This window comes from Drosophila serrata, unplaced genomic scaffold (assembly GCF_035046125.1).
Source record: "Drosophila serrata isolate PLE 108 unplaced genomic scaffold, ASM3504612v1 contig_376, whole genome shotgun sequence".
Lineage (NCBI taxonomy): Eukaryota > Metazoa > Arthropoda > Insecta > Diptera > Drosophilidae > Drosophila > Drosophila serrata.
In genome coordinates, this window is record NW_028257274.1 from 1,166,160 (window position 1) to 1,186,351 (window position 20,192).

Sequence of the window (20,192 nt, forward strand, 5' to 3'; positions counted from 1 at the left end):
ACCGAAAATGTTATAATTTTTTTTGTAAAAATTTTCCGATCATACTATATATACAGTCGTCCGATCTGGCCCGTTCCGACATATATACGAGTGAGAGTATATAGAAGACTAACTACAAAGTTTATTCAGATAGCTTTAAAACTGAGAGACTAATTTGCGTAGAAACGGACAGACGGACATGCCTAAATCGACTCGGCTGTTGATCCTGATCAAGAATAAATATACTTTATATGGTCGGAGGTGCCTCCTTCACTGCGTTGCAAACTTCTGGCTGAAATTATAATATTCTGCAAGGGTATAAATATCGATACATTACGAATCGTAATTTACGATACATGTTTATATGTATGAAATGAATAATTTTCGCGTATGTTTAATATGCAGCGGAATTTCTACATATAAAGCAAATTTTTAATATTACTATTTAAAATTTTTAGATATAGTAATGTTGAACGCAAAGCTTTTCCATATTTTAAAATTTTATATTTTACACCTAACGAGTTGTTTAACATTCTGATCAGAAGAAGAGAAGAAATCTCAATATGAAAGTTTTAAAAATTGATGAATTAATTAATTTTCAAAAATTAAAATATTTATTTTCCTTGCCAATTAAGAAGATACGCTTACAAAAATAAATATTTTATCTTCTCCGAAACCGCCACTGATAATTCCAAACAGACTTAAATATCTGTACAAGACCCATACAGTCTCTCTCTTAATTATTCAGCATCCACCCATTCTACTATAAGCCCATGTTGTCCAGTCTCAGACGTCCATCGTGCTCGGTAAGGTAAAGGGTGTCCGCCAGGCACTGCTCCGTAATCAACTCCTCAACGCGATCGTGCATCTAAACAAAAGTATACAACATGAATTATTATTTTTCTGCATGAGATAACATGAGATATCGTACTCCTTTTGCCTTGTGCTCGACGAGGACTTCGGGATATTTAAAGGCGGGTCCAAAGTTTACGCTGACTGTGGCACTCTTGTGGATCGAAATGGCCGGGAAGTAGCTGCCGGCGTAGATGTCCTCGAATGCCACTCCCTGCGACTGGCCGTTCTTGAAGAACTCAATGCGGCTACCCTGCAAGATGTGCAGATTCTTAAGCGTCTCGGTGATCTTGTCCTTGTCCTCATAGTACAGATGCGACTTGAATTTGACCAGCGGCTGTAAAAGATGGCACAGATAATGAATGCATACATAGGGTTGCTTTATAAAGAAGCATAACAATGAGGAATCAAAGGGTTGAGACTTAATCCACATTCTATTAAAGGGGGATTTCTGTTATCATAAACATGGGTTAATTAGATAGTTTGACCCTTATGCGCTTTCTAAATGAGCAAGAAAAGAACGCAAACCAGATAATATATATTTTCATTTTTATTTCTCCTTACCCGATCTTTGAATGTGTTGGGAAGATAATCCAGTGCCGACTCCTCGGGCAGTTCGATCAGGAAACCAAGGGTGTCCCCCTCTACGTACGCATCGCTGTAGTGCTTGCCGTGGCTCTCTGTGAACTTGGTGCCCTTGCGGGATCGCCAAGAGTAGCCAAACTTGTCGTATCCCAGCGGAGCCTGCAGGTTGCCGTACTCCCGTCCCCAGCCAAGTCGTGTGGCAGCTCCCTCTGGCATCTCCTCGATGGTGATCTCGTAGTACCAGCACCCTCTGTTTACAGCTGCGAAATGATATTTCGTTATAAGTGTTTTCCTTGAGGAAATTAACCAATGATTTCTTACAGTGGGTGGCTCGCACCATGCAGTAACCCCGCTCTCCAGTCACCGCCAGGCGATCCTCGCTGATCTTCAGCTGTGGTGCCCGGTCGTGTAGTGCCAGGAGCACGGAATGGGGCACCAGGGTACGGTACAACCAACCCGGAATGGGCTTACCGGCCCAGTCCGAGCTTTCGTCGAACTCCTGCCGGAACGGAGCGTGTGGATCGGGCTCGGCTAGAATATAACGGTAGCCATCCTTGTTAAAGGGATGCTCCAGTGGATAGCCATGCGGTGGCAGCTTCACGTTGGCAGTGATGTCAGAACTGGGGCGACCCTTCTTCCCTGTGGGGCCCGAGTCCGTGCCGGGAAACTTGCGTTTCTGCCTATTGTTCTTGGCAAGGGCAGCTGGAAAGAAGAGAGAAAAAGGGAGGAGCATTAGTTACCAGCTATTTACGTGACTGGACAAAGTTCGAGGCGGAGGTTCCCTTAGGGAGCCGCTTACATTCCTCTTCCGGAAACGATGACGCCATGACAGGACAGAAGTGGACGGCCGGCGGAACCAGGAGAGTTCCTATTGCGTCGCGCTCAAAATCAAATCAAATCAAAATCAATTCCACCGAGTGCGCACACATTCAAGCCCAGTAGACCCACACAAACACACACAGGCCTACAACAGTGGTGTCCGGAGCGTAACTATTTATTTATTCGTATTCGTATTCGTATTTGTTAGTAATGAATGAGCCAAGTTGCGTTGAGCGCTTCTGCCAGCCCCACCCCGCCCACAATTTGACTACGTGGGGCTGCCAGATGTGCTCTCTTCGCTCGCTCTCTCCCCCCCCTGCGTACGTGTGTGTGTGTGTGCGATCCCCTTTCCGCTTATTTACTTTGCCAAACAGCACCGAAAGAGCGTGCGAAACGGAGCAGCGGATTGGGAGTGCGAGATTTGTTTTGTTTGCGTAGAGTGTGCAAAGCGGAACAGATGATAAACAGCACGAGAAGAGGTTAAATATTCGCCAAGCGGGCGGTACGCCGACCACTGTGCGAAAGTCAGCTGGGCGACCAGTGTTGCCAAGATGTAAGCACCACTTTAATCCTTACTAATTTTGCCTCTTTTATAAAACTAAAATTTGTTGTGATTTAATAACTCTTAAATCATTAATCCTGCCTAATCCCAAATCTTAACCGGTGTTTGTCCAATTGATCCTTTCCAAAACCTCATCCCTCAGACTCACCTTGGGTATAGCCATCGTCGGTCAGCCGCAGCGCGCCACTCTTGCTCATGCTCTCGTAGTTGGGCTTAATGATGCGCAGATCCTGGTGGAATAGCCCGTACATAGAGCCATGCTCCGAGTGCTCCTCGTAGGTGAACAGCGTCTGAACATCCTTGACCAGTGACCGTTGGACGGTGCTATACCAAGATTGGGTGAGCCTCCGGGGCATCGTGGTCATGGACTCCCAGTACTGCTCGATGTAGGGAATGATCTCCTTGTCCTTGCTGAACTGGGTCTGTCGCTTGCCTTCCCGCGCAGCTGCCTGTTGCATATTTGCGATGGCGCAGTGGCACATCTGGGAAATGGCTGAATGTTTTAGAAATGCATTACTTATTATCAGTCGAACATAAAAAAAATGACTTCGATGTCACTTACTGGCCTGGCTCTTGCGGAAGCTCTCTAGCCCGGTGGCCGAGCAGTTCTTGCAGACGAACACGTAGTTGGTGATGAAGGGTAGTAGCTTGCCCTTACCCAGCTGATAGGAGACACACGACTCGTGCACCCAGCGCGCACAGGTGGCGCAGAGTAACTCCACAATATTCAGGTTGCGCTCCTTCCCGCTAAAAACATTAGAGGCTTATCAGTGTGAGCAGCAAATAAAGCAAGCCAAGCATTTCCCCTCCTTACCAATAACAAACGCCGGCGGCTGAACGCGTTTCTTGGGATTTCTCCTCCTCGGCGTTGAAGTTCACCTCCGAGCTGGACTCTGTGGGCGAGCTGGTCTCCATCGGGATCTCCTCCATGGCAGTGGTAGGCGGGCGCGATGGTTTTTCAGTCAATAAACAGCATGTAAACAAATTTTTCGCCGGCGGATTATTGTCTGCGTGGGCAGTGTGACCGTTTGGCAAAACACATGGGCCCGTGCGGAAAATACCACCATCGATAGGCGGCTTGCGATAGCCGATAGACGCAAACTTTTTACCACGGGGCGACAACTCTGTCGCTGCTGCCTCTTCGCTCCAACTCTGGCTCTTGCTTCGATTGTAATTGTACATATATACATATATATTCGTACATATATATGTCCGAGTGTAGAATTATCATTTTTTTGTTGCCGAAAAACATTGTTTTGTGGTGAGAGCGAGGGTGCCATCCTAAATGGCATTGCACGACCGCCGGGAGCGAGCCGAGCGAACAACGAATACCACCGCGTCCAAGTGTACGAGACTCCGCCAGCGCCTGCGACGACTCGGCCTGCGATTCCCCGTCTAGAGTCGACTCCTAGACAGCGCGGAGTCCTGCACGTACACCGAACCGACTCGATCCGTTTCCCACGAAGCGCGCGTGCCGCCAGCGGAGCACCATGTGCGAGGTTTGCGCCGACTTTCAGAATCTCCTTGAGCTGTGTAAGTGAAAATAGCCAATCGGCAAGTGTCCCGCATTCATAACCCTCCTTGATTCCCCCCTTTTCTTTTCCCTTTTCTTCCCTCCCTACTCCACTTTCAGACGAGGTGCGCGTGGCCAGCTCAGATCTGAAATTCCAGCTGCTGCTGAAGAGCGAGATCGAGACGACGTTCAACTACATCCAGTCTTGGCCGCAGCGCCAGTGCATGTGCCTGTACCGGGACACCAAGAACTACGATCGGTTTAACCTAGTGGTGCAGTCGCTTATCTGCCTAACGGTACAGCACCTGAAGCACATCGATCATCTCATCGACAACTACAAAAGGCTCACTGCCAGCGCGGCCCAGGTGGTGGCTCAGGCGCAGCAGCAGCAGCGTGAAGAAGCAGATGCCCAATCGGAGGCGGCAAAGGATGCTGCCACTACCTCCACTACCCCTGCCACTGGCTCTGCCGCTGGTTTGGAGGATGGCAAAAAGGAAGAGCCGACCGGCATCGAGGAATCCCAGGGTTCGGGCGATGGACCAGCCAAGAAGCCTCATACCCCAGTGGGTCCCAGCACTCCACCGCCACTGCCGCCGCCGGCGACACAAAAGGCCCACCTGCAGTACACCGAAGAGCCATGGATCCTGCCTGAGGTAGAGAAGCTGCTGGTGTTAGTGTCCAAGGTGTTCCTCCTCAACTTCCCGCTGTACATTGCCCATAAGCATGGCATGCATTCGCGCCTCGACGACCTACAGGCGGAGGAGGCGCACCACCTAGCCCTCATCTGCGATCTGCACGACAACGACCTGCCCATTTATCTTCTGCGAAATGTGAGCCTCTTCTGCAACTCGGGCGGCTTTGGAGCCATGTCGCTGTGCTTCGAGCACCCCGACCTGCCGGTGTCCACCGCGCACTCGATGACCGCCGCCATCTCGAACGTAAAGCTCTGGCTGAACTACCACTGCAACACGCAGCTATTTGTGCCGCTGCGCAGTCGTATCCTGCAGTACATGTGCAAGCTGTCGGACCAAAGCTTACGCTCCGCTGCCACCCGTGCCATGGCCGACTTTGTGTGGTCCTCGATGCGTGATCCCCTGGACGTGACTGTCAACTTTGACACCGAGGGCCTGGCCCTGGCTTTTAAGTACTTTACATCGACGACACTGACCATGCGGCTGGCAGGTAAGTTTCCCTCTCTCTTCAAACCACCTTACTCGAGGAGTTGCTGATTAGTAAATCTCCAATAATCCCAATAATTTCAGGCATGGCCCAGATCAACGCGCACATTAACCTCTTCAACGAGATCTGCACCACGGAGACGGTGAACGAAGTGGAGTTGTTTGGCCAGCGCATTGCCAATTGGCTGACTGAGAACCACATTGTGCAGCACCTGTTTGGCCCGAATCTGCATGTGGAAATCGTGAAGCAAGCGCACGTCCTGCTCAATTTCCTGGCAGTGGAAAACCAGATCTCCGAAGAGGACATCAAGCTAATCTGGCAGGCTACACAGCTAAAGCATTGTTCCAAGACGATTTACGACATACTGCCCTCGCTGGTCAAGAACTTAGCACCGCGCCCGGCCATGCACCTATACTCGCTGCTCTGCCGCATGGATCCCAAGGAGCACACCGAGCAGAGCATCTACATTGCGTCGGCTCTGACGAAGCAGCTGTGGTCCCGAGACTGCTCGCGTAGTCAGATAAACTTAATGCAAGACCACCTGCTGGGCTCCAATGTCACCGCCTCCAGCTCCGACAGCGGAAGCATCGAAGGCAGCAATACAGAGGACGACCACGTCGCCGACGACAGCAGCATAGCAAGCGGTGGCGGTGGCGGCGCAATTATCGGCCAAAAGAGTCCCATAGATGGTGTAACGCCATGCAAGCAAGCGCGTCATAGGCGACACGTTTGCGACCCCACCACCGAGAAGGGAAGCCCAATGGGAGCTGAGGACATGGCCAAGGTCGACATGGTGTACGTAGAAACTTATTATTAAAGCCTCTTTACTATTCTTTCCCTCAAATCATCACCAGAAATAACCGCATTGTAAACATCATTGACAACACCAGCAGCGAAGAGGAGCTGCAGTCGCGAGCCGCCCTGGAGCTGCAGCTGCACCGCAGCCGGAAAAAGACTAGCAACAAGCGACGCCGCCAAAAGGCCAGCAAGCAACTAATGCTTCCGCATGAGCTGGTGGAGATATGGGACGGAGCCGAGGATGTCCCTAGCAGTGACGAGGCAGATGCCGACGGTGATGGCGACGGCGAAGGTGAGCTTCTGGCGGACAGCGACGAGTGCAGCGATGGAGCAGCCAGCCAGCTGGTGCCGGACGCTGTTCTTAAGCATCTCCAAGGCGAAGGACCCTACATTCGAGCCATCGAAACCAACATCAGTGAACTGCTTAGCGGGGCCGAGAACGACGGCAGTTACTCCTCCCCCATGAGCAACAAGTCGGAGAAAAACCTGGCCGACTTCGATGACGAGGACGTCTCGCCCTGCGAAGAGGAGCTAGCCCAGTTGGTGAGCTCCCGAGCCAATTGCCGCGATGTTCCACCAGCATTTGCCGCCGCGGCCGCCGCCATGATGGTAGCCCAGTCGGCCATGGCGTTGCAAAAATCCGGAGAGTCGAATGTGGCGGCTGCTGCTGCTGCCGTAGCCGCTGCTGCAGCGGCCACTGGCAATGCCCAGCAGACTTTGGCGGCCATGAACCGTCAGGCCAGTGTAGCAGCCGCCGCTGCCGCCGCCGTGGCTGTGGCTGCTGCAGCTAAGGCCAAGTCGGACTCGGACGTGGATCTGTTGGAGGTTAGTCCCTCTGGGGGCAAGCAGCATCAATCGCCGAAGGCGAGTCAGATCAGTGGCCTGACGGTGCAGCCCTCCTTCAAGCTGAACGATGTATGCCAGCCGGGAAACACGCTGCTCTGGGATCTGCTACAGGACAATAAAATCGTAAGTCTAGTTTGAAGTTCTACCAATTTTCGCTCACGTTTTGTCTTTAGGGTCAACTTGGTGAGTCTCTGGCCTTGGAGGCGGAGAAGGCCCTGGCCACGCTGCTGTGCTTCAGTATGGACCGCCAGCTGCGGACCAAGTTCATCGAAGGGTGTCTGTACAATGTGGCGAATAACAGGAGTGTCATAGTCAGCCTGCGCCTGCTGCCTAAGCTGTTCGCCTCGTTCCAGCAGTTCCGACCCTCGGACACGCATTCGATGACCCTGTGGGCAGAGCGCAATCACCGCATGATGCAGAGCTTCTTCAACAACATCCGCCACTATGCGCGTCGTCATGCCGAACAGCTGGCCACCCAGAATGGCGAACAGCCGCCGCAGCAGCAGATGTACTCGCACAAGACCCAGGTCTCTGTGCGACTGCAATTCCTTTCCTCGATCTTCTCGTCTGTGGGCTCGCCCAAGAGCTTTCGACTGACGCTGGATCAACTGGACGCGTTGTGGGAGTGGCTGGCTCACGATCCGGAGTGCGCCGACTGTTACTTTTCGTGGCTACAGGCCCAGGCCAAAGGTGGCGACCAGCACGCCCTCGGCATCGAGGCATTGCAGCATTTGTATCTCAAGAAACTGCCGGAGCTGCGGCCCGAGGAGTTCTCCATGGTGGCGCTAGGCCTTTTTCAGCAATTGTGCAGCTTTGCTCGCATTGCAATGGCCGAGTACGACAAGCACAGTGAGCAGATCTCGTCTAGCGCCAGCGCCGTTGGTATGTACCACCTATGGAAGATTGCCCTGCGCGCCCAGAGCAACGAGGTCTCCCTAGCGGCTATCCAGTACATTAACATGTATTACATGGGCCAGCAGCTGCGCCTTGAGAAGGAGTTCGTCTCGCAGTGCATGGACAACCTGGTGCAGACGGCAACAGCCTTGGAGAGGTGAGTGGAACACCCTGCAAGGTGAGGGAGGCTCCTACAACTGTTATATATTTTTCACCTTTTTTTAGTATGGACGATGAGAACGCTCTGATGCGGGTGCAGCGTGGCTTGCTCTTGTTGAACACTCACCTGGATACGTTCCGGCGGCGCTACGCCTTCCATCTCCGCCGCTGGGCCATCGAGGGCAAGGGCATTGGGTCGCACAGTAACCTCAAGAATGAGGGAGCGGGCCCGCCGTTACGGATCGTCCTACAGCAGGCTGGACTCTCCGAGAAAAGCGTTTTGCAGATGCACGCCTGCGATCTAATCGCTGACCTCAAGGCGGAGGTGTCCAAGTGGTGGGAAAGCCTGCAAACGGGCCTTGTAGCTCCAGTGCTCGGTCTGCTGCTTAGCGATGGACCGTTGCGCATCATTACCCAAGGCCAGGAGCTCACCTCTGACTACGACGAACGTAGCCTGGGAGATGCTGGCTTCAAGGATAACCAGATTGTCTACGTATCGCTGGGAGGACGTGGCGCCAGGCGAAAAGAATCGAACCTGGAGCACCCGTCGATGCTACCACCACCACCCAAGGAGTGCCTGCCCACGGTTCTACTGCTGCAACCGAAGTATTTCGAGAAGCTGTTCTGCCTGATGCAAACCCTGGGAGACATGAAGCCCCAAGTCTCAGCCGTAAATCTGCAGCATCACACCAAGGCCCAACTGCTCTCGCGTCGCGTGTGGGATATCCTGGCCATGCTGCCCACCAATCCACATATTCTGGACGCCTTTAAGAGCCTAGTAACGGATCTCAGCGAACTGGAGCAGCTGGACGCTGCCGGGGAGGAGGAGCAGCTGGCCACCAAGCGCAAGCAGATCAAGCAAAAATTTAAGGACCTTCTCGATCCGAATAATCTACAGAAATTCATGTACTCCCTGCACATTGTGGAGAGCCTGGCTCTAAGCAGTTCCCGGCGTGGAAACGAGTCTAATGGAAGCCTGGCCATTGGCCATTCTCCCGAGCAAATTCGTGTGAAGAAGTGCTCGATTGGTAGGCGACGAAACAGCAACGAGCAGCAGCCCCCGCCGCCATCCACCCCAGATTCCAAGCTAGGCAAAGAGCAAGGCGAGCTGGAGGCCGCGCTGACACCCACACCCACTTCTGGCCAGCAGGATGCGGAGACGGAGGCCAGCAGCAGCAGTGGCGGCGACAAGGAGAATCAGCCAAAACAGCACAGCAAGCGACAGAAGAAGGGAGAAGCTTTTGAGCAACAGGAAAAGGAGCGGCCACTGGGTTGCTCCACGCCCCCGTCCCCATCCCCGGCGGCTCCTCCGCCACCGCTAGCCGCGTTGGAGAGAGGCGACAACAAGTGGAGCGAGGCGTTCGTCAAGTGCGGAGGTCTCCGGCACCTCTACGAGATCTTCAGCGGCGGCCAACTGCAGCAGAGCGCCCATCCCAAGGAGTTGGCTCTGAACGAGTGGCGCCATGACTGCTTGGCCAGTCTGCTTCGCATCATCTGGCTTCTGGGATTCGAAGAGCTGCACACACCAGATGTGCATGTTCTGATGTCTCAGCCACACACCTTCATGCTACAGCTGATGGAGGTCCCGGAGTGCCTGGCCCGCCTCTCGTCGATCCTTAATGACGAAGTCTATCAGCAGCAGCAGGTGGCATCAGCCAGCTCTCTGGTATTTCCCTACCAGTTCCACCAGCTACGCACGGGCTTCTGGGGCCGGGCCCAACTCATCCAGTTTGCCATGAACATTCTGGTGAGCTTTGTGCACGCTTCGGCAGAGGCTAGAAGACTGCTGTGGGCGCAGGCCGATGGTGATCACTGCCGCTGGCTGCAGAAGTTCATTCTGGAGGATCCAGAGCCGGCCGTGCGGCGGGAGATTTGCGCCGGTCTATATCGCATTTGCCTGGGACACGCGCACAGTTATCGACTTTTGCTGGTCCCGCTCCTGCACAAACTGATAGCATTATTGCCCCTAGCAGAGCAGATGAGCTCGGGTGCCCAGCACACGCAGTTCCTGCTATCCGAGGAGGGGAAGGAACCGTACGGACCCGCCTGCCGGGACTACTTCTGGCTGCTGGCTCGACTCGTTGATACCCTCTCGGCGGAAATGGTGGCTGAGGAGCACATCGACATCGAAATGCTGTGCGAAAGCATCTCGCAGAGCATCCTCACGCGGGACTACTTCGAGCTGCGCCACGGCTTCCAGGACGACGGACTGGTGGGGCTGCTTAACCTCATGTCCAACCTGATCAAGTACGACACCACCTTCAAGTACACGCCCAAGGCGCTGTCCTTCATCGAACAACTGATTGGCTTCCTGTTTGACATGCCCTCGCCGGCGGATCGCCAAAAGCCGAAGTGCAAGTCGGGCACTTCTCGTGCGGCCGCCTACGATCTGCTGGTGGAGCTGTGCCGCGGCTGCGCCACTAACTACGCCTATCTCCATGGACGCCTCCTGGCCCAGCACAAGTCCGGACCCAAGCAGCCCTATCCCTGGGACTACTGGCCACGCGACGAGGGGCGCTCCGAATGCGGCTATGTGGGACTTACCAATTTGGGCGCCACCTGCTACATGGCCTCTTGTGTCCAGCACCTGTACATGATGCCGCAGGCGAGGGCGGCCATCCTGCGGGTCCCCCAGCTTGGCGCTCAGAAGCACGGACCCACGCTGCTAGAGCTGCAAAGGATGTTCGCCTACCTGTTGGAATCCGAACGAAAGGCTTACAACCCGCGGAGTTTCTGTCGTGTGTACCAGATGGATCACCAGCCGCTAAACACGGGCGAGCAAAAGGACATGGCGGAATTCTTCATCGATCTGGTGTCCAAGCTCGAAGAAATGACGCCCGATCTAAAGCACTTGGTCAAAAGGTTATTCTCCGGAACCCTGAGCAACAATGTCGTGTCCCTGGACTGCGGCCATGTCTCCCGCACAGCTGAGGAGTTTTATACGGTGCGCTGCCAGGTGGCGGACATGCGCAACCTGCAGGAATCCCTGGATGAGGTAACCGTGAAAGATACGCTGGAGGGCGACAATATGTACACCTGCTCGCAGTGCGGCAAGAAGGTGCGAGCTGAGAAGAGGGCCTGTTTTAAGAAGCTTCCCCAGATCCTTTGCTTCAACACCATGCGATACACCTTTAACATGGTAACCATGTTGAAGGAGAAGGTAAACACCCACTTCTCATTCCCACTGCGGCTGAACATGTGCCACTACGTGGAGAAGACCTTGATGCCGCAGCAGTACAAGGAGGAGCGAGAGAAGCGGCTAAAGGAGCGGGAGAACGATGAAGCAGAATCGGGCAGAGGCGATGAGAACGACAACGAAAAGGCGGAGGCCTCGCTGGACGCGGACATTGAGGAGTGCTACGAGTGAGTTCTGTACCCATTTTACCTCTTATTTTCTTTCATGTCGGTAAACCCCTTTAGGTACGAGCTGGTGGGCGTCACCGTACACACGGGCACTGCAGATGGCGGTCACTACTACAGCTTTATCAAGGAGCGAACGAAGAACAGCTACCATCCGCACGAGCGCTGGTTCCTTTTCAACGACGCTGAAGTGAAGCCGTTCGATCCATCCCAGATAGCAGCCGAGTGCTTTGGTGGCGAGATGACGGTGAGTTTTTGATCGTGTCTTCTACAAGCTTCAACATCTAATGGGTTTTCCTGTTGCAGAGTAAGACTTACGATTCGGTAACCGAGAAGTATTTAGACTTTAGCTTTGAAAAGACCAACTCCGCCTACATGCTGTTCTACGAGCGGCGCCTGCCGGAGCACCTGCAGCGCCGGCACTCAGAGCTGCTGGTCACTCCCACACCCAGTCCCACCGTGGAGGAGAAATCGGAGGTCGAAGAGCCCACCAAGCTAGAGACTAGCGTAACCAGTGAGAGCAAGTTGGAAGAGGATGTGAAAGTAGACAACGAGGATGAAGATGAGAAGGATAAGATGAAGAAAAATGAGCAGTCGGCTAAGGAAGACAACCAAATGGAGGCCAAGCCTAATGAGGAAGATCTACAGAAGACAGAGTCGCCAGCAGTGGGTAAAAGCGAACAAAATAAATTGGAGAAAAAGGGGGATACAGCAGAGGAAAAGTCGAGCGAGATGAGCCAGGACGATGACGTGGAGAAGACAACAGCCAATTGTGATAATCATAAGCCAAGCAACAATAGCCACAACAAAGCCAGCAACGACCCGCAGCCCTCCACATCGAAGGCTGTCCAGAAGCTGCAACTATTTCGTCCATTGCTAAATAAGGAGCTAGAGGATTGGATCTGGCAGGACAACCGCCAGTTCCTGCAGGATCGCAACATCTTCGAGCATACATATTTCAAGTGAGTGAAATTATTATTTATTAAGGCTTAGGAAACCTTATTGAGCCTTGTGTTTTTCCCAGCTTTATGTGGCAGATCTGTGGCCACATACCCCAAACCTTAATATCGGAGTCGGACGTCACTTGCATGGCCGCCAAGCTGTCGGTGTCGTTCTTCATCGAGACCTTCATTCATGCAAAGGAGAAGGTGGGTTAATCCTTAACGAGTACATCCTAGGGATCGTAAAAAAAGCCATATATGACATATTGATAAACATTTTGGAAATATCGTAGTTTTCGTATTGAAATTTTAAATATCAAATATTAAATTATAGAGTTTAGTATCGATGGATCTATATTCTCTGTCAACACAACTAAATCCATTATTTTACCTCTTTGCATTTAGCCCACCATGGTGCCCTGGGTGGAGCTTCTGACTAAGCAGTTTAATGCCAGCCAGGAGGCTTGCGAATGGTTCCTTTCGCACATGTCACTGGAGCCCTTCTGGCCCGTTCAGGTGCTCATCCAGTGTCCCAACCAGATGGTGCGACAAATGTTCCAGCGCCTGGTCATTCATGTAATCCAACGGCTGCGGTAAGAGATCTCAATAAACTTTTATTGTTCTTCCATCAATGATTTTCGCGATAGTGCCTCTCATGCGGACTTGTATCTGGATGTGGAAACGGATGAGGATGACAAAGAGTTGATTGGCCAGGCCTCGTGCGTGACCCGTTTCATAGGTTCGCTCATCTCGCTGCTTGAGCACGGAGCCCGATCTCACCTGCGCCACCTCTCGGAGTATTTTAGCCTGCTGTGCGAGTTCTCGCGCATGGGTGACGAGGAGGCCATGTTCCTGCTGCGCATTGGAATACTCAAGAGCCTGGTGGACTTCTATTTGGGCAATAAGCAAACGGATAGCGTTAGTTGGATGCAAAGTAATCTTGGCTTGGGGTTCTGCTCAGCTGCGGTTCTTTTTACAGATCGACATCAGCTCGGACAACGAGGACAACTCATCGGACGAGGCGCTGTCGGTTGAGAAAATGCGGCCCGCTTCTCTGGACAAGATGATTGCCCTGTGCGCCAGCCTGGTGGAGAGATCCCGCGGTGCCGACTTCCGGCTGCGTTTGTCACCCAAAGACTTCAACGCGATTGCCGGCGGCAAGGTGATACTAAAAAAGCTGGAAAGCGTTGTCTATTCCGTTTAGCCATACCACCAATCCAACAAACAAGCATTCCACCAATCAAAAAATTAAGAACCTCACAAATCCACCACCTCAAAAAACTGAATGGCGTTGTTTATTCCGTTTAGCCATACCACCAATCAAGCATTCCACCAATCAAGAAATTAAGAACCTCACCAATCCACCACCTGCACACATTCAAAACAGAGTCCTAAAAAGTTCAAAAGATATAAAACCAAATGCATATTCCCTACTCCAAGCTTGTTTCCTCATATCATGTGTTAAAAGTTTCGCATATATTTTGTAGGGGTTTCCATTTTTGTATCAACAAATAAAGGACGGCATTAATCCGCACCAGACCAAGCATTTAATCCACGCTCTCTGCCGCTGGGACGAGCGGCTCGCCACGCAGATTATTGGCATGCTCTTCGCCTCAGTGACCAAGCACACGGAATTGTGCGCCCCATTCTTCAAGCTGCTCACCCTCCTCACCGAGACGCAAGCCGGCCCAGTGGGCCTGCCGTGCTTCACTCAGCTCATCCTGCCGCGCATGTGGGACGCAGCCGAGTATTGCCCACAGTCGGTGCTCGATTGGTTGTCGTTGCAGGCCACCAAAAACAAGATCGCGCACACCTGGATTCTTCAATCCGCCGAACAGTGGCTGGAGCAGTTTCTGCTGGCCCATGACAATACGCGTGTGCGTAACGGTATGTCGGACTAATCTTCCATAGCTCACTGATTGGGTAACAACTCGATATCTCTGTTCCAGCTGCCGCCTTCCTGCTGGTCGCCCTGGTACCCTCACAGCCCTTCCGGGCCAACTTCCGAGCCCATTCGCAGCACAAACTGCTGGCCCTAAATCCGCACAGCTATCGGTAAGTGACGAGGTTTCCCGGGATCTTGTCAAAGTCCCTATTTGGCTATATTCTTTTCTATTCTCAGTGACATCAACAGCGATGCCCAGGTGGTGCTTCATCAGGTGATCACGCTGCTCCTGCGGCTGCTGCGACCCGCAAGGGTCTATGCGGATATCGGAGCCCATGGCACCACCAAGCTGACAGCCTACTTTAACCTGCTCAGCTATTGTATGGTTTCAAAGACTGAAAAACTAATGGCAAGTTTGGCAGCAGCTTCCCTTTCTCTCTCTGAAGTTTCCTTACTAAATGTGCGATCGCCCTTTCAGATAGGTTCATTCATGCGCTCCCTGTGGGAGCTGTTCCATCCTCGGCTATCGGAGCCGAGCGTGCCGGCCCATCACAACAAGCACGCTCTCCTGACCTTCTGGCATCACTCACTGGTGGACTGTCCAGAGAACGCTGCCCAGGTGGCCAACTGCCCGGAGATAACGCGCAACATAGCATTTAACTACATTTTGTAAGGATTCTTTTCCTTTTTTGATGTTTCCTTTGAGTAACCCATGCACTTCGACCCACAGGGCCGACCATGACGATGCCGAGATAGTCACCTACAATCGATCCATGTTGCCCGCCTACTACGGCCTGTTGCGTCTGTGCTGCGAGCAGAGCCGCGCCCTCACCCGCCAGCTGTCGCAGCACCAGAACCTGCAGTGGGCATTTAAGAACATCACGCCGCATCCCACCCAGTACGCGGCCGCCGTGGATGAGCTGTTCAAGCTGATGGCGCTGTTCGCCACCCGCCATCCGGATGCTAGCGAGCAGGAGAAGCTCGATGTCACCCAGTTTCGGAGAGCGGTGATCGTGTCCTACACCAGCAGCCTGGATGCTCGAGTATCCTGGTCCACGCTGATCAGTGCACTGAAGATACTGGGTGAGAAATCTTGTTACCCCTTAGCCTTCCACCCTGAAGACTTGTAAACGCCGACTTCTTGGTTTCCAGTGGACAACGAGGAGGACCGCACCATGGTGATCTTCAACGGCGGTATCGAGATGTGCTTCGAGGCGCTGCACACTCTACATTCCATGCACCACGAGGCCACCGCCTGTCATGTGGCCGGGGACCTGTTCGACCTTCTGGGGGAACTTCTGCTTCTCCTGGCCACTTTGCGCACGCGCACTGACAGTCCGGCACAGAAAAAGCAGCTGGAGCAGCAGTTGCAGCTGCAACAACAGCAAATGCTTCAAAAGCAGCAGCAACAGCAGCAGTCCCAGAGCCAAACGCAGGCGCCCCAAACGCCGCAACAGAAGGAAAAACAACTGCAACAGCAGATGCAGCAGCACCTGCAACTGCAGCAGCTCCAACAGATGCAGTTCCAGCAGCAGCACTTCCTACGCCAGCAGCACCAGCATTCGGCTTTGGCTAAGGCCCTGCCGGATGCGGTCAAGCGGCTAGCCACGTTGCTCAACACCTTCAACTCGCCGGAGATCAGCCGCATGGCCCTGGAGGTGCTCAAGGAGTTGGTGCGGAACACCAGCCTCGAGGCCATTAGCATTCTGGCCCCCATCCTGATCAACTGTCACCTGTCCGTAGCGAATGCCCCCAATGCCATCGGACCCCTGGGACCATACTTCCCCCGTCGCGGGGCTAAGCACTCGCCTTGGCCCCTCGGCGCCAAGAACTCACCGCGACCGCCGCGACCCATGGTCCAGATGTGCATCGCCCTGGCGGAGTTGACGCCGCGCGGCTTGGATGCGGAGTACGACGCGCAAGTGGAGGCGTTCTACAGACCCTATCACGACTTTATCGACGTTATGATGCGGATGTGCGTAAACACGGGCACGCTTAACGACACGCTGGTTAAGCTGCAATGCCTGGTGGCCATCGAGTCGACGCCGCTCCACTTTAACTACTTTCCAAAGTTCTGGGTGGGCATCCACAACAATGCCCTAACGCACAAGTGAGTATGCAAAGTCCAAATGCTGTGAACTATATAGGAAGTCAGTGATTGAAACACTTTTTGACGGACGTTTTTTCTACCTTCTTAGATACGTGGAGCTGCTGGTGAAAAACCAGTTGCTGGTGGAATACTTGCACAATGTCCTGAGGGACGAGCGCAGCATGCTCAAGGATGCATGCGTGCGTGAGTTTCTTGAGCTGTACTACCACAAGGTGGCAGCCCAGCTGCCGGTGGCACGCATGATCTACACCATCAACTACGGCATGCACTCCAAGGATGACATCGACGAGCTGTGCGGGGATCTGTTTGCCATTCGAATCATTGCCCAGGCCACCGGAGTGCCGGCCTCAGTGCGCAAGGAGCTGCGAGGATCTCTGAGGGCTCTTCAAAACAAGAGCGAAAGGTTTAGAAAGGAGTCGGAGCGAGGTAATTTATACCAGAGAAGCAGTTGTGAATTGTATGGTCTCAAATTGGTGGAGGTTGTTGCAATGATACAATAGCATTTACTCAACGCTACTGATGACTGCATTTGTTTATCCTTCAGGGGATTATAATCTTAATTAAAAGCTCGAAACTCAATGAAGGAGTCATTTCATTTCGACCCTATAAATCATATATATTATTGATCAGTATCAACAGCCCAGTCGTTCTAGCCATGTCCGGTCAAAAAAATGAATTATTGACATTTTTCCGAAAAGTGAAAATTTTATAAGGGGTTACATCATTAAAATCCACAAAAATTGGCAAAAATTTTAATTTCCTAAAATCTAAAATTGAGTATGCAGATTTGTTACCCAAATAAAAACTAACATAGGAGTCATTTCCGAATTAAAATTAATACATTTTTGGCTTAGTTGTGACATTTTTAAACTTTGATTTATCAAACAAAAAATTGTCATAAAAAATCTTGAAAAATTTTTATTAAAAAAGAACCTAATGTTTTAAACTTGGTTATGATTGATTCCCGGTTCGATCCCATAATTCAATTGAAAATTGCAAGAGTATATAAACTTGCTTTGTAAATATGTATAAATTGTTTTTAAAGTGGAAAAATATTTTTTTTAGATGAAAACAAAATGATTTTTTTATACTTATTATAATTTTTGTTTAAAACGCAATAAAGGAGTTATTTCCGACCATATAACCTATATATATTCTTGATCAGCATCAACAGAAGAATCTTTCTAGCCGTCTCCGGCACAAAAATAAATTTAAAAAATTTTTCAATTTTTGCAAAAAAATGAAAGCGATTACATCGTTAAAATGTTCAAAAATTGACAAAAATGTGATTTTTTAAAATTTTAAATCGATTATGCAGATTTATTAAGCTATTAAAAACTAGCACATGAAAACTTTCCGAATTAAAATTAATGTGTTTTTGACTAAGTTATGAGTTTTTTAATTTAAAATATTATTATATAAAAATATTCTTAGTGTCATTAGTTATGTTCGATTTCTGATTTCCTTCTATAATTAAACTACAATTGTATTTAAACGTCGTCTTCCCGAACTTAGTTTAAATTACTAACTTATATTTGTCTTCACAGTATAACGTTTTGATTTGGAATAATTACCATGCTTTTATACCAATTCTTTTACAGATCAATTTCCGAACAAGAAGCAAAAACGAGAGACCCACAAGGACAAGACGAAGGATCTGACACACCTTGCAGATGGCGACGACGCCCTTACATCAGTGGATGGCGCCGACAAACCAGCAGATGTCTCCATGGAGACGGTCGGAAGCAGCAGCAATGAACCAGAGACTTCAGATGGCAGTGCCAAACCGCCCACACCAGCCGGCAGTGACGACGAGCAAATGGAAAGGACGTCAATACCATCATCAGATGACGAGACCGAGCTGGAGGACGAGCTTGAACCCACACCGAAGCGCAACAAAAAGGCGTCTAACAAGAAGACCGCTCAAGATCGTCTAAACGAGGATCGGGAGAAACGTCTGATCACTCTGATAACCATGGAATCGTACATCCAGAGCATTTTCGCCATTCTAAAGAGGGATTCAAGTCTGTCCAGTACGGGGGTGAATAAAGAACCCAATGAGGAGGGCTCTGCAGAGGCCTCCACATCAGCGTCAGCAGCTACAAAAGCGTCCCGACCCAAGGGAGCCTGCACTCCGCCCGAACTTATGCCGGAGGTCAGCGATATTAGGTGCAACATGGAGACAGAGAGGGACATGGAGACGGAGCCGCAATCGCCATCGACCAGTCAGACCAACGGCAGCCAGCCTGCGGAATCCCCAGCAGCGAGCAGTAGTGGAGACCCCACACCTGCTGCCTCGTCTACCGTTGCGTCCACGTCCCAGGCAGCGAGTCCGACACAGATTTAGTTGTCATTCAACGATTTGCTCAGCATTTTGTTTTTCGGCAAGCCGCTGGACTGATAATGGGCACCAGGGGGCGACTGGCCACGTCGCCGGAGCTCCTAACTTGTAAGAATTTTGTGGCCAAAGGTCAATGTTACACAATATGTACTCGTAAGCAACCCAAGGTTGGTGCTAATGGTGGGCTTGGGGGCGAAACACACCTAAATAAATCCGACAGACGCAAGCTATAAGATGTCTATCCCAGGAGACCGGCTAAAGTTACAAGTGGAAACGAGTCTTGGGTCTGTTAGACACTTATTTAAGCTTAGCCTAGCAGCATCTAACAACAAATAGCGAGGTAACTCCACAGATTCAATCACATTCACGAAGGAAACACACACATATATTCAATATATAGCAATAAATGTAATTAAGTTAAGACTTCCTCCAAGCACGATGATTCCCATCCCCCTTTCAGATGGAAGTTTATTATGAAAACCATTGGAGAAATTTGTTATGCCAAAAAAGTATATTAAAAACATGTGAATTAGAGGCAGCACTAGAACTACAAATTGATCGTTTGAATAGGAGAGCGAGCGAACGGCTTACGAGACGCTAATATCTATATATGTTGTATTAGATCCATTAAGTATCATTTATGAAACGATGCTAAGAACATTTGCTTACCTTTTCTCGTCCTAGTCCCCACTCCCTGTTCCCCCCAATGCACCATAAATAATACATACGTTAGAAGTGAACCGATATTATTATAATAGAGCGTAAAGAACCATTTTAAATATTGGATGTGTTGCAAATATGTCATAATCATTTTCAATTGTAAATTGCATAACGCAAGCCGATCGAACGGAAGGATAAAATGTAATGTTTAGCACGTAAGAAGAGAGTTGTCCCAGAGTGAAACACAACAGGACAAACATTGATAATGATTAAACAAAAATAAATAAATTTAAACAAACGAAGAGCGGGTCGCATATATTGATAGTTCTAAGCACACAAATATAAACAATCGAAGTCCCCACAAACCCAATGTAATGTTGAAAAACAAAAACAAAACAAAAAAAAATAGAAAAACAAAAAAAAAACCCAAAACTAAAACTAATTACACTTTAAAAAATCATGAGAATAATAAGTTTAAATGATATGTAATTAAATCGACTAAAATTGTCTTAATTGGGAGGAATTTCTGATTTAAAACGCATCAGGATTCTAGGATTTTGTATCACACGAAATGTTCTCACAAGGTCCTTCGATAATACCAGACAAAAATATGTAATCTTACTGATATAGGAATGGGTTTAACTCTAATTAGAGTTGCCAAGTGGTATTATAATAACTCAAAGAGTATATTAACTTTGGCTTGCCTTTC

At 50.5% G+C, this 20,192-nt stretch overlaps 2 protein-coding genes across 4 annotated transcripts; one reads left to right on the forward strand and one right to left on the reverse strand.

Annotated features, from left to right (window-relative positions):
* Positions 1-570: 570 nt before the first annotated feature.
* ash2 (Set1/Ash2 histone methyltransferase complex subunit ash2) lies at positions 571-3,979 on the reverse strand. Of its 3 annotated transcripts, XM_020961919.2 has the most exons (7): positions 3,612-3,979; positions 3,360-3,544; positions 2,946-3,290; positions 1,738-2,118; positions 1,396-1,676; positions 911-1,168; positions 571-847 (listed from the first exon to the last, which is right to left on the reverse strand). In XM_020961919.2, the coding sequence occupies exons 1-7, from the start codon at positions 3,977-3,979 to the stop codon at positions 743-745; spliced, it is 1,923 nt and encodes a 640-aa protein (XP_020817578.1). In that variant the 3' UTR covers positions 571-742. The 3 variants fall into 3 exon arrangements, with proteins under 3 accessions (XP_020817578.1, XP_086695713.1, XP_020817579.1); XM_086839587.1 differs by lacking the exons at positions 2,946-3,290; positions 3,360-3,544; positions 3,612-3,979 and adding exons at positions 2,216-2,297; positions 2,598-2,757; XM_020961920.2 differs by lacking the exons at positions 2,946-3,290; positions 3,360-3,544; positions 3,612-3,979 and adding an exon at positions 2,216-2,505.
* Positions 3,890-19,977, forward strand: puf (ubiquitinyl hydrolase 1 puf). The gene is made up of 19 exons (XM_086839533.1): positions 3,890-4,330; positions 4,431-5,492; positions 5,573-6,284; positions 6,344-7,256; positions 7,307-8,184; positions 8,253-11,549; positions 11,607-11,793; positions 11,853-12,508; positions 12,571-12,694; positions 12,893-13,080; positions 13,135-13,405; positions 13,467-13,649; positions 13,975-14,374; positions 14,437-14,542; positions 14,610-15,041; positions 15,103-15,455; positions 15,525-16,482; positions 16,571-16,908; positions 18,084-19,977. Exons 1-19 carry the CDS (start codon positions 4,288-4,290, stop codon positions 18,827-18,829), a joined length of 11,847 nt encoding a protein of 3,948 aa, XP_086695659.1. The 5' UTR covers positions 3,890-4,287; the 3' UTR covers positions 18,830-19,977.
* Positions 19,978-20,192: the final 215 nt, after the last annotated feature.

Excerpts from the sequence above, each read along its gene's own strand:
- puf (XM_086839533.1), top strand. The coding sequence starts at position 4,288 with ATGTGCGAGGTTTGCGCCGACTTTCAGAATCTCCTTGAGCTGT. Across the intron at positions 5,493-5,572 it reads ACTGACCATGCGGCTGGCAG|GCATGGCCCAGATCAACGCG; the intron begins GTAAGTTTCCCT and ends CAATAATTTCAG. Across the intron at positions 13,406-13,466 it reads GCAATAAGCAAACGGATAGC|ATCGACATCAGCTCGGACAA; the intron begins GTTAGTTGGATG and ends TTCTTTTTACAG.
- ash2 (XM_020961919.2), bottom strand. The coding sequence starts at position 3,979 with ATGTACAATTACAATCGAAGCAAGAGCCAGAGTTGGAGCGAAGAGGCA. Across the intron at positions 2,119-2,945 it reads CGACGATGGCTATACCCAAG|CTGCCCTTGCCAAGAACAAT; the intron begins GTGAGTCTGAGG and ends TCTTCTTTCCAG. Across the intron at positions 1,677-1,737 it reads CATGGTGCGAGCCACCCACT|CTGTAAACAGAGGGTGCTGG; the intron begins GTAAGAAATCAT and ends ATCATTTCGCAG.